Raw genomic sequence first — 13,507 nt, forward strand, 5'->3', positions numbered from 1 at the left:
ACAGAGAAAAACGTTCAGACCATGAATTGTAGCATGCCTCGCTCTATAATATCCTCATTTTCAGCCCATGTCATGTAAAGATTATATGTTGAGTTGTGTTTGAGTCGGTGACATGAGCAGAATAGATAACAGCTGAGGTTGCCCTCTGGTGGAGTTTATAACAAACTGCATCCTGACACATGCACATGTATAAACAACTGTTCCACCAGTGTGTTAAATGGACTCTTAACCTCCTGAACTTTCAGATGTCTCTAAGTTTTAATATTCTAGAACTCATGCATGGTAATACAAGTGATAGTTTAAAATACCCCAGTGATTTCACCTCTTTGGTTATGTTGTATATTTGTAAATGTTTGTTATTGTAGATGCTTTATAGGGGAGAACGGGGTAAAATGTCACACGGGTTGGTTGTCACAATCGTTATATCTCGGAACCAGTTGGCGCTGTCAGTGAAATTTTGGTATGTAAATATCCAGAATTGGGATCAGAGGACACCTACATAGTCTTCCTTGGAGTTAGACTGCTGAATTTGAGGTGAGAGGACTGTTTGTGTTTTTCATGTCAAATTGAAAATATTTAGCTCCTCAGTTTTTTTCTTCTAGGCTTTTACACAATGGGTTTATAACAAAACACTTGTTACTCATAAAAAGTGTGAAGGGTAAATTATAGTCGAGATTGTGATTAGCAAGCTAATTAGTTAATTAGTTGGCAGATGGTTGTTGGCCTTGATGCTAGCAAGAAATTGGGGTTGGTCGTCACACTTTTTGGGGGGTTGGTTGTCACATGTTATCCAAAGGCTGCAGCCAGAAAAGGATCCCAATAACGAAATAAATTGTCAAGCTGTATCCTCACTGACACCCCAGAGAAGGAGAGAATAGAGCGGGAAAAGGCAGCAAGCATGCAAAAGAAAAAAGGGCGACAAAATCAAAACAACCCAGTGCATCCCAAACTAGACCAGCTGCCAAGGCTACAGTAAGTTATGTAGGCCTATTTGTCAACTTGACAATGCAATTAAACTTTCAAATTTAGTTCTACTTTCTTGCCTTCTTTTTAAGATTATTCCCATTAAGATAACATTGTGACAAACAACCCCATAGTGTGTGACAACTGACCCCTTGATGGGGTTGGTTGTCACAATGTGTAAGGGTGTCTTTGATGATTAATTTCTTCTTTATTACAATAAGATAGAAAAAGTGAGGGGTACACATTTCAAGCCAACACCTTAAGCTTCAATTTAATGTAGGAATGACTATTGAAAGATGTTTAGGTGATGAGCAATTCTCACTAGAGTAAAAAGTGTGCCTACTTACCCCGTTCTCCCCTACTTCTATTGTATAAAAAAAAGAAGAGACAAAAAGTAATCACTAATCTTCCACAAATATGTTGATTCAGTTCCAAAGTAAACATTACAAGTTGAGTGACAGAGCTGCACTAAGAGGTGGAGCAACACTGAAACAGGAGAGCTGCTGCAACGTCACTTTACCTGAAATGAAAGTAAACAGCACAGCTGCAGTCAAGACACGTCTCTCTGTTTCTCTCTGAAGACAAACTCAACTGAATCATCAGGTTTTTATCAACTAAACAGCAGAATCTCTGACAAACGCTGGTGAGTACACCGACCGGAAATACAAAATACAGAAGTAAAAACTGAACAACAGAGACTGTACTCTGGTTAAAAGGAATGCAGTCACAGCTAGCTTAGCTTAAGCAAATGTACTGCCCTTTTCTGACTTCTTTCTTTGCTGAAGGCTAATTGAGAATGTCAATGTTGACACTCCAAACATAGAGTACAGTAAGTGACTGATGTTATCTGTCTTTTATTGTCTATAGCCATAATAGGAATGTTTTAAACGTATAACTATTTAGAACTATTACTTTTAGGCTACACACCTTGATAAGTAGCCTTGAACTTTGAACCTTTTTCTCTCTCAGCTCAACTGCCTGTCTAAGTAAGGCAGAGCAGCTGATAAGTTGTATCAACCTGTATTTCAGATATTTTTCTTAGATGAACAGTTAAGCTAACTGACAGTTAATACAAATACAGGTTAAAAATGTCACAGGAAAATGTAATACATGGGTTAAGTTTGATAAGTCGAGTTAAGAAAGTTTAGCCTATATAGAAAAATAAATGTTACTCTAGTAACAATTTAAGCAACAGCATAGCATTTTTACAGTATTTTATGTGATGGTAGAAGGGATAGCATTGTGTTAATTATGGGTAAATTTCCTTTAATGCATTATGATTTTAAATAGTTAAAATTGGGTCGATTGGGGTACTGAACACCATGTCCCGCTGATGTGTATACTGCCACTGCTGTCCTGCTTCTTGCCCTGAAGATGTCTGTGTGTAAATGTTGTTGTTGTTGCTTTTGTTGTTGTTGTTGTTGTGTTGTCCTGCTTGTTGTTTTTTTTTGTATGAGACCGAAGACGAATCTCCACACCGTGGACAATAAAGATTTAACTAACTAACTAACTAACTTATATGGGCTTAGAAAGTTATCACTTCAATGCTTCAGAAATCTGATTATTTAATCCTTGTTTTATGTTTTTCTACTTTTATTTAAATAACTAGCAAGTCTAACAGTCGTTGGGAGATACGTAATTGGACCCCAGCACAGTAGCAGATTAGCTGTCAGTGATTTATTGATAAAGATGGTTTAGCTCACTGGTATACAAGTACAGGTAGAAAAGTTTGGTTTTTGACAGCATGTTGCCAATGTACAGAGGATAACCCTATTAATCAGGCAGAGACCTCCTCAAACAAGGGGCATTGCTCATGCCCAGTCGGGTCAGCCTGGAAGTTCCAGACCCCAATACAGGGCCATGGCCCCAGATATGGGGCAACCAAGGACTTGGTTTGAGAGGCAGGAGGTGTAGACACCTAGCCCGAGGCCGGTGGTCGGTCAGTTTTCCAAACAGCACCTCAGCTGCCGTAAAACGTAACTATAGAAACCTGGGTTCAACACAGGGGTACAAACTAGAGTTCAGACACCGTCCCCCAGCCTGCAGCGTGGACAAGATGACCAGCGAGGAAGTGTCTCTCAATCTTCCTCCATGTGTCTGTCACTTTTGTTTGGTAGCAGCCTCGTCCCTCGCATAGAAGGACTCCCGCCCCGTCACTCTTTGTCTCATTTCATCTACCTTCATATCACTCCACTTACCCCTCCCCCTTCTCCTACCTCTCCCCTCCCTGTTCAATGCAGCCTGTTGTGCAGTATCCAGTTTTCAGCCTTATTTCCCATCCTAAAATGACAAAATAATGGCCGCCACATTCGAATTCTCATACTTTGAGCCTGCGAAAATAAACTAGTTTTGTATCAACTATAAATCATTGTATCTCCGGTCATTCTGGGTCCATCCGATGAAACAAAGACTGGCATAGAGATCCAAGTTAGAACTTTTGACAGTGGTGTCGGCGAAGTTGTCCCGACTGTAGTTTTTATGTTGCATCGGCTCAAACGTGATCACATGATCTGCATGTGAACAAACCCTATAGAGCGTTTGTCGACCTCAGAGGGTTAAGGGCACCTTCTTGGAATTTACGTTCGACCTACCCGTCTGCTGAAGATATTACTGCCTCTGGCGGTCATTCAGAATCCATAGAACTTATTGACATCCGTAACTTTCGTTACGCTACATCGACTTAACAACCAACTAACATTAATTCCATATTTGTAAAACATGAATGCCTAAATTAATCACTCATATTGATGTTTTCAATAATCATAATAATTCAAACTTTTTTTTCCTCTGATTATAGACATGTCTGCTGCCAGCTGTCTGCTGAATGAAGATCAGTTCCTGTGCTCCATCTGTCTGGATGTGTTCACTGATCCAGTCACCACATCATGTGGACACAACTTCTGCAAAAACTGCATCACTGAACACTGGAATAGTAATGTCCTTTGTCAGTGTCCCAACTGCAAAGAAGTCTTCTCCACAAGACCAGAGATGAAGGTCAATACCTTCATCTCTGAGATGGCTGCTCAGTTCAGAGCGTCAGCTCAACAGGAAGCCAGCAGCAGCAGCTCAGAGCAACAAGCTGCAGAACCAGGAGAAGTTCCCTGTGACGTCTGCACTGGAACCAAACTGAAGGCCCTGAAGTCCTGCCTGGTGTGTCTGGCCTCCTACTGTGAAACTCACCTGGAGCCTCATCTAACAATGTCAGGCCTGAAAAGACATGAGCTGATCGACCCTGTGGAGAACCTGGAAGGCAGGATGTGTGCGAAGCACGATAAACTGCTGGAGCTGTTCTGTCAGACTGACCAGACATGTGTCTGCATGCTCTGCACTATTTCAGACCACAAGACACATGATGTCGTTCCAATAAAAGAAGAATATGTGTTAAAGAAAGCTGGACTGGGGAAGACAGAGGCTGAAGTTCAGCAGATGATCCAGAAGAGACAACTGAAGATTCAGGAGATGAGACGCTCAGTGGAGCTCAGTAACAAAGGTGCAGACAGAGAGATAGCAGATGGTGTTCAGGTCTTCACTGCTCTGAAGGAATCTGTGGAGAGAAGCCAGGCCGAGTTTATTGACACCGTCAAACAGAAGCAGACAGAGGCAGAGAAACAGGCTGAAGGCTTCATCAAAGAGCTGGAACAGGAAATCTCTGACCTGGAGAAGAGAAGCATTGAGGTGGAGCAGCTCTCACATTCTGAAGACCACCACCATCTTCTCCAAAACTTCCTGGCCCTGAAGGCAGCTCTACCCACAAAGGACTGGACAGAAATCAGCGTCCGTCCACCTTCATATGAGGGGACTGTGGTGAGAGCTGTGAATCAGCTGGAGGAGAAACTCAGTGAACAGATGAAGAAGCTGTTTGAGGCCGAGCTGAAGAGGGTCAAGCAGTATGCAGTCGATGTGACACTCGATCCTGATACAGCACATCCCCAACTCGTCCTGTCTGATGATGGAAAACAAGTACACTGTGATGATGCAAGCAAGAATCTCCCAGACAATCCAGAGAGATTTGATTTCTGTGTTAATGTCTTATCCAAACAGAGTTTCTCTTCAGGAAGATTTTATTACGAGGTTCAGGTTAAAGGGAAGACTGAGTGGGATTTAGGAGTGGCCAGAGAGTCAATCAACAGGAAGGGACAAATCACATTCAGCCCTCAGGATGGCTACTGGATAATAGTTCTAAGGAATGACAATGAGTACAAAGCTTGTGCTGGTCCTATAGGCCTTCTCTCTCTGAAGTCTCAGCCTCAGAAGGTGGGGGTGTTTGTGGATTATGAGGAGGGTCTGGTCTCCTTTTATCACGTTGATGCTGCAGCTCTGATCTACTCCTTTACTGGATGCTCCTTCACTGAGAAACTCTACCCCTGCTTCGGTCCTGGTCTTAAGCATGGTAGTAAAAACTCTGCCCCTCTGATCATCTCCCCTGTCAATCTCTGAGAATGCAATGGAGTAGCAGCTCTATCCAGAGTTCCTCACGAATGACTGAGCTTCTCACCCTATCTCTAAAGGCCAGGACACACCAGTCCGACTTGTTTCTACTTGTTCCGACTACGCAAAAAATGGGGTCGGCCGTTTCAGGAAGCTCCAGGCTTCCCGTCGCGGCCAGAGAACACACCAAACTGACTGCTGACTTTCCGTACGCTCTGTTGCTTGCGCGGGACGTAATGTCTCCATAACAGCAGGCGGCGCTAATCTGTATTTGTGGCCCGAAAAAATACGAAAGCCGGAAATGATGGGACAGCTCTCTAGAGCATAAACATAGATAGAAATACGTATTTATATTTATGGACCATAAGAGCACAATTTTTAGCAGAGAGTGTCGAGCATGGTGTCGAGCAGTCAACAAGGGTTGATGCATGTGAGTACTCTCAAAACGAAACGAACAAACACATTAAAACGATGGCTAGCTGTTGTTAGCTGTTTGTGCTACCCGCCTCACTTCCGGGCTTCACTGATTCCCTAGCCCTCCACCAATCAAATTGCTCCAAATGAAAGACGGTCGGCCAGCCTGTCGCCGCCGATTGAACATGTTCAATCGGCGGCGACAGGCTCAAAACAAGCCCGACGACCTCTACGTCGGCCGACGTTACGGCACACACCAAACAGATTCGTCTCCCGACCCCCTATCGACTCTACGACGGCGATTTTCGGGCTGGTGTGTCCTGGCCTTAAGGGAGACGCCAGCCACCATCCTGAGAAAACACATTTAGGCCTGATCCTCATCCTCATAAATGATCGAAACATCATCTAGTGTAGGAAAAACAAGCAGACCAATTTTTTTTTCTTTTTTGTTGCCCATCTTCCAAAATGTCAACAATCAAAATCAACGATTGATTTTTGAGGGTCTCAATTCGGGTTAAAAAAAAAGTTGGTCTGGTCACACTCGAACTAAAATTGTTCTATAGACCCTTCCCTTCAATTTGAAATGAAAACATCAAAATACCCACACACAGCCCCCCACTATCCTCTGTTTCAGCCGTATAAACCATAGACTGTACATAAAAGAGGTCTTAACAGGCACAATGGAGTTTTCAAACGTTTGTTGTCACAGTTTTGGTGTTGAACGGAGGCCCAAATATCTAACTCCAATGCACTTTGCCAAATAGCATAACTAATAGTCGAATCTCTGATTAAACAGATCCGATTTGACTGAGATCATTCCGGCTCGGGGCCAGCCCTCATATTTTTAAGTACTCTGTAGTATATGCTTTGTTTTGTTTTTTACTCTCCTTTATCTTTGACTCAGGTGAAACACATAAGGGACACTTTTTGGAAATATTTAATTTACTTTGCTACATGTTATGCTATTTTTAGGAGCCTATTTTAACACGTAAAAATAGCAATACCTTCAGATTTTTTCTTCTAACATATTTGTTGTGCCTTACTCATTTTGTACTCTTTAAAAGGTGTAGTCAGTGTCTCTGGAGAATGCTCTATAAACTGGTATGTAAACAAAGGGGTAAACAAATGGCCCATCGTAGCTAGCAACATGCCCGTTTACAGAGCCTATAGGCTGTGTGTATTTACACTGGATTATTTTTCAGCGCAGACACAGTACGGACAGCTAGCAGATCGTGAGGAGATATTCACTGATTTTGACAAAGTGATTTTGACAACAAACATTCTCCAGAATCACTGACTCCACCTACTGTATAAGATAAATCGCTGTTGGAGATGCTTCATTTTTTTTTGCTCTTTTACTTAAAAAGTGACACTTTGTTCCTGACTATTTTTGGATGTTAAAATTAAGATTTAATTAATATCCACAACAAAGAAAAATAACCGATGACTTACAATGCAATTTAAAAAATGTTCAGCTTTTTTAGTGTGTTTAGTTTTCATTTATTATGTTTATATGCACATTAATATCGTCATTTTGAATGTACATGGATAGATAAAAATCTATGTATGAATACATGTTATTTCAATGAAGAGTTTGCTAAAAGAAATATATAATAATTTTTCGGGGATTTTTTTTTTTTTTTTTTTACTTTTCCGAAGAATCCTGGTCATTTGTGCAGGTGTTATATCAAAGTTCAAATGAATAAAATCTGACAGAGAAAGACATACACGTGTACAGTAGTTTTTTCCTCTCCTAAAATTACAACTTTATTCTAGTAATATTGTCTAGTTTTCCCCTCATGGTGTTTCTTAAACTCACTTGTAGTCATGTTCCCATTTGGAGCTGTATAAATCTGGAGAACGGGATGACCCCAGTTTCAAATAGCTGCAGAACTGCATGATGTGTGAGTTTGGAAAAGGACATAAAAACTTAAATGGAAGTAGGATTGGTGTAAGTGTCATCTCAAATAATTTGTCAAATAATGCATATTGTTTACTGTCATTTGAAGGTCCCATATTATTCCCTTTCTGACTATTTCATATGGTCTTAGAAGTCCCCAATACATTTTTTTAGTTGTTTGCTGAACAAACTTTCAGACCATGAATTGTAGCACGCCTCGCTCTATATCCTCATTTTCAGCCCATGTCATGTAAAGATTATATGTTGAGTTGTGTTTGAGTAGGTGACATGAGCAGAATAGATCACAGCTGAGGTCGCCCTCTGGTGGAGTTTATAACAAACTGCATCCTGACACATGCACATGTATAAACAACTGTTCCACCAGTGTGTTAAATGGACTCTTAACCTCCTGAACTTTTAGATGTCTCTACATTTTAATATTCTAGAACTCATGCATGGTAATACAAGAGATAGTTTAAAACACCCCAGTGAATTCACCTCTTTGGTTATGTTGTCTATTTGTAAATGTTTGTTATTGTATATGCTGTATACTTCCACAGTATGAAAAAATAAGAGACAAAAAGTAATCACTAATCTTCCACAAATATGTTGATTCAGTTCCAAAGTAAACATTACAAGTTGAGTGACAGAGCTGCACTAAGAGGTGGAGCAACACTGAAACAGGAGAGCTGCTGCAACGTCACTTTGAAAGTGAAAGTTAAAGTTTGTCTGAGCCTCAGCACAGCTGCAGTCAAGACACGTCTCTCTGTTTCTCTCTGAAGACAAACTCAACTGAATCATCAGGTTTTTATCAACTAAACAGCAGAATCTCTGACAAACGCTGGTGAGTACACGCCCGGAAATACAAAATACAGAAGTAAAAACGGAACAACAGAGACTGTACTCTGGTTAGGAGGAATGCAGTCACAGCTAGCTTAGCTTAAGCTAGTTCACTGCCCTTTCCTGACTACTTTCTTTGCTGAAGGCTAACTGATATATCAATGTTGACACTCCAAACATAGAGTACAGTAAGTGACTGATGATATCTGTCTTTTATCGTCTATAGCCTACAGGCTAGGCTACACACTTTGGTAAGTAGCCTTGAACTTTGAACCTTTTTTTTCTCTCAGCTCAACCGTCTGTCTTCGTAAAGCAGGGCAGCTGTTTTGTCGACATGTATTTAGTTTCATTATTACATTTCTGTGATTTTTCTTAAAGAAAAACAGTGAAGCAAACTGACAGTTAATAAAAATACAGGCTTTATATAACAGGAAATTGTAAAACATGTTAAGTTTGATAAGTCGTGTTAAGAAAGTTTAGCCTTTATAAAAAATACATTTTACTCTAGTAACAATTTAAGCAGCAGGATAGCATTTTTACAGTATTTTATGTGATGGTAGAAGGGATAATATTGTGTTTATTTTGGGTAAAAAAAATTGAATGCATTATAATTTAAAAGATTTAAATGATATGTGCTTAGAAAGTTATCACTTCAATGCTTCAGAAATCTGATTATTGAATCCTTGTTTTATGTTTTTCTACTTTTATCTGAATAACTAGCAAGTTTAACAGTCGTTGGAAGCAACGTAATTGCACCCCAGCACTGAGGCAGTTGATGCAGCAGGTTAGGTGTCAGTGATATACAGATGACTTAGCACCATCAGGCTAACACATTAGCACCCAAGGCCTCAGTCATACCTCATATTTATGAATAGGGAGCTTGGCAGGCTCATGTCTTCTCTGAGACTGACTCATCGTGAGGTGTGGCTGGCCCAGTCTCTTTTGGCTGAGCCGTGCAGAGCAGCCCTCTGTGCCCTCTCTCTGGTCCCAGGGCGATGTTTGGGCCCAAAGCACAGCAAATTCTTGAACGTAGCGTCCAAGCAACACAGGCTATACAGCACTTTGCCAGCTTACAGAGGACCCAGCCACGACCCCAATACAGGGCCATAGACCCAGATACGGGGCAACCAAGGACTTGGTTCAATAGGCATGAGACCTCCCCAAACAAGGGGCATTGCTAATGCCCACCAGTCGGGTCAGCCTGGAAGTTCCCGGCGGGTTCAACAAGGAACGTAACGACCCAGCCGCTACCCCAATACAGGGCCATGGCCACAGATAGGGGGCAAACAGGGACCTGGTTTGGGAGGCAGGGGGTGTAGACACCTAGCCCGAGGCCGGTGGTCGGTCAGTTTTCTAAACAGCACCTCAGCTGCCGTAAAGCGTAACAACAGAAAACTGGGTTCAACAGAGGGGTACAAACTAGAGTTCCAACACCGTCCCCCAGCCTGCAGTGTAACTTTCGTTACGCTACATCGACTTAACAACCAACTAACATTAATTCCATATTTGTAAGACATGAATGCCTAAATTAATCACTAATATTGATGTTCTCAATAAATCATAATAATTAAATCTTTTTTCCCTCTGATTGTAGACATGTCTGCTGCCAGCTGTCTGCTGAATGAAGATCAGTTCCTGTGCTCCATCTGTCTGGATGTGTTCACTGATCCAGTCAGCACACCATGTGGACACAACTTCTGCAAAAACTGCATCACTAAACACTGGAATAGTAATGTCTTGTGTCAGTGTCCCAACTGCAAAGAAGTCTTCTCCACACGACCTGAGCTGAAGGTCAATACCTTCATCTCTGAGATGGCTGCTCAGTTCAGAGCGTCAGCTCAACAGGAAGCCAGCAGCAGCAGCTCAGAGCAACAAGCTGCAGAACCAGGAGAAGTTCCCTGTGACGTCTGCACTGGAACCAAACTCAACGCCCTGAAGTCCTGCCTGGTGTGTCTGGCATCTTATTGTAAAACTCACCTGGAGCCTCATCTGACAATGTCAGGCCTGAAAAGACATGAGCTGATCGACCCTGTGGAGAACCTGGAAGGCAGGATGTGTATGAAGCACGATAAACTGCTGGAGCTGTTCTGTCAGACCGACCAGATGTGTGTCTGCATGCTCTGCACCATTTCAGACCACAAGACACATGATGTTGTTCCTCTTAAAGAGGAATTTGTCTTAAAGAAAGACGGACTGGGGAAGACAGAAGCTGAAGTTCAACAGATGATCCAGAAGAGACAACTGAAGATTCAGGAGATGAGACGCTCAGTGGAGCTCAGTAACGAAGGTGCAGACAGAGAGATAGCAGAAGGTGTTCAGGTCTTCACCGCTCTGAAAGAGTCTGTGGAGAGAAGCCAGGCCGAGCTCATCAACACCGTCAAAGAGAAGCAGAGAGAGACAGAGAAACAGGCTGAAGGCTTCATCAAAGAGCTGGAACAGGAAATCTCTGAGCTGGAGAAGAGAAGCATTGAGGTGGAGCAGCTCTCACATTCTGTAGACCACCACCATCTCCTTCTAAACTTCCTGGCCCTGAAGGCTGCTCTACCCACCAAGGACTGGACAGAGATCAGCGTCCGTCCACCTTCATATGAGGGGAATGTGGTGAAAGCTGTGAATCAGCTGGAGGAGAAACTCAGTGAACAGATGAAGAAGCTGTTTGAGGCCGAGCTGAAGAGGGTCCAGCAGTTTGCAGTGGATGTGACACTCGAGTCCGATACAGCACATCCCAATCTCGTCCTGTCTGATGATGGAAAACAGGTACACTGTGGTGATGTAAGGAAGAAGCTCCCAGACAATCCAGAGAGATTTGATTTGTGTGTTTATGTCTTTTCAAAACAGAGTTTCTCTTCAGGAAGATTTTATTACGAGGTTCAGGTTAAAGGGAAGACTGCGTGGGATTTAGGAGTGGTCAGAGAGTCGATCAACAGGAAGGGACAAATCACACTGAGCCCTCAGGATGGTTACTGGATGATAGTTCTAAGGAATGACAATGAGTACACCGCTGCTGACCCTGCAGTCCGTCTCTCTCTGAAGTCTCCTCCTCAGAAGGTTGGGGTGTTTGTGGATTATGAGGAGGGTCTGGTCTCCTTTTATGACATTGATGCTGCAGCTCTTATCTACTCCTTTACTGGATGCTCCTTCACTGAGAAACTCTACCCCTTCTTTGGTCCATATCTTAATGATGGTGGTAAAAACTCTGCCCCTCTGATCATCTCGCCTGTCAATCTCTGAGAATGCAATGATGTAGCGGCTCTAGCCGAGTTCTTAACCATGCCACACACTCAACTGAAGACATGTGGGGATAGAGCCTTTGCCACTTTGACACCCAAACTCTGGAATGCTCTGTTAGTGTGGACTGTTTTAAGGGTCAATTGAAGACTCAATTGTTTAGGCTTTAGGCATCTGGGTAAGTTCTGTCTGTTTTATATGTTGCTAATTTTATCTGTTGTGTTTTTTTTAATTAATTTCATTCTTAGACGTATTTTTCAATGCTTTTATCTTCTATACACATTGTAAAGCACTGTGTGACCCTATCTGTGAAAAGCGCTATATATATTTTTTTTACTTACTTACAATGGCGTTTTCAAAGGTCTGTGTTTTCCACAGTGTTGGTGTTGATGGGAGATCCACATATCTAACTCCAATGCACTTTGCTGATTGCCAAATAGTATAACTAATAGTCAAATCTCTGGATTAAACGGGTAGATCCAATTCGACTGAGAACACTCCGGTTCAGGGACAGCCTTTATATTTACCAGTCCTCTGTAAATATATGCTTTGTTTGTTTTTTATTCTTGTTGCGTTTTTTACTCTCCTTTTGAATATACAATATCTTTGACTCAAACACAGGGGAAACATTTTGGAAATATTGAATATATTTTGCTACATGTTATGCTATTTTTAGATGCCTATTTTAACACTTAAAAATAGCAATACCTAGAGTTTTTTTCTTCTAACATATTTGTTGTGCCGTACTAAGTTTTTGTTCAATAAAGGTGTATTCAGTGATTATGAAGAATACTCTGTGAACTAGTATGTAAACAAAGGCTATGTAAACAAAGGCCCATTGTAGCTAGCAACATGTCAGTTTACAGAGCCTAGGCTGTGTATAAACAGTCGGGATTTTTTTCAGCCCCAACACAGTACGGAGAGCAAGCAGATCATGAGGAGAAATTCACAGATTTTGACAAAAAGTGATTTTGATAACAAGCATTCTCCAGAATCACAGACCGCCCCTTTAAGATAAATCACTGTTGTAGATTCTTTTTCTTTTTTGCTCTGTTACTTAAAAAGTGACACAAATCAAATCAGTTTTTTTTGTATAGCCCAATATCATAAATTGACATTTGCCTCAGTGGTCAAAAACACTTTGTTCCTAACTATTTTTGGATGTTAAAATTAAGAATAAATTAATATCCACAACAAAGAAAAATAACCGATGATTTACAATGCAATTTAAAAGACTTTAAAATAAAAGAAAATCAGCTTTTTTAGTGTCAGTGTTTAGTTGTCATTTATCATGTTTATATGCACATTAATATCCTCATTTTGAATGTACATGGATAGATAAAAATCTCTTTACGAATACATGTTATTTCAATGAAGAGTTTGCTAAAAGAAATATATAATAATGTTTGGGGGAAATCTTTTTTTTTACTTTTCCGAAGAATCCTGGTCATTTGTGCAGGTGTCATATCAAAGTTAAAATGAATAAAATCTGACAGAGAAAGACATACACGTGTACAGTAGTTTTTTCCTCTCCTAAAATTACAACTTTATTCTCGTAATATTGTCTATTTTTCCTCTCATGGTGTTTCTTAAACTCACTTGTAGTCATGTTCCCATTTGGTGCCGTATAAATCTGGAGAACGGGATGACCCCAGTTTCAAATAGCTGCAGAACTGCATGATGTGTGAGTTTGGAAAAGGACACAAAAACTTAAATGGAAGATGGATTGGTATA

General features: G+C 41.2%; 2 protein-coding genes across 2 annotated transcripts in view; both read left to right on the top strand.

Annotated features, from left to right (window-relative positions):
* The window catches only part of aass (aminoadipate-semialdehyde synthase), a 519,315-nt gene that overhangs the window by 186,698 nt on the left and 319,110 nt on the right, over positions 1-13,507 (top strand). The window lies entirely within an intron of this gene.
* On the top strand, positions 1,497-13,225 carry LOC307251177 (uncharacterized protein). The gene is made up of 4 exons (XM_080028498.1): positions 1,497-1,606; positions 3,761-5,388; positions 9,482-9,542; positions 10,140-13,225. Exons 2-4 carry the CDS (start codon positions 3,763-3,765, stop codon positions 11,774-11,776), a joined length of 3,324 nt encoding a protein of 1,107 aa, XP_079884624.1. The 5' UTR covers positions 1,497-1,606; positions 3,761-3,762; the 3' UTR covers positions 11,777-13,225.

This window comes from Ammodytes marinus, assembly GCF_949987685.1.
Source record: "Ammodytes marinus genome assembly, chromosome: 5".
Taxonomy (NCBI): domain Eukaryota; kingdom Metazoa; phylum Chordata; class Actinopteri; order Uranoscopiformes; family Ammodytidae; genus Ammodytes; species Ammodytes marinus.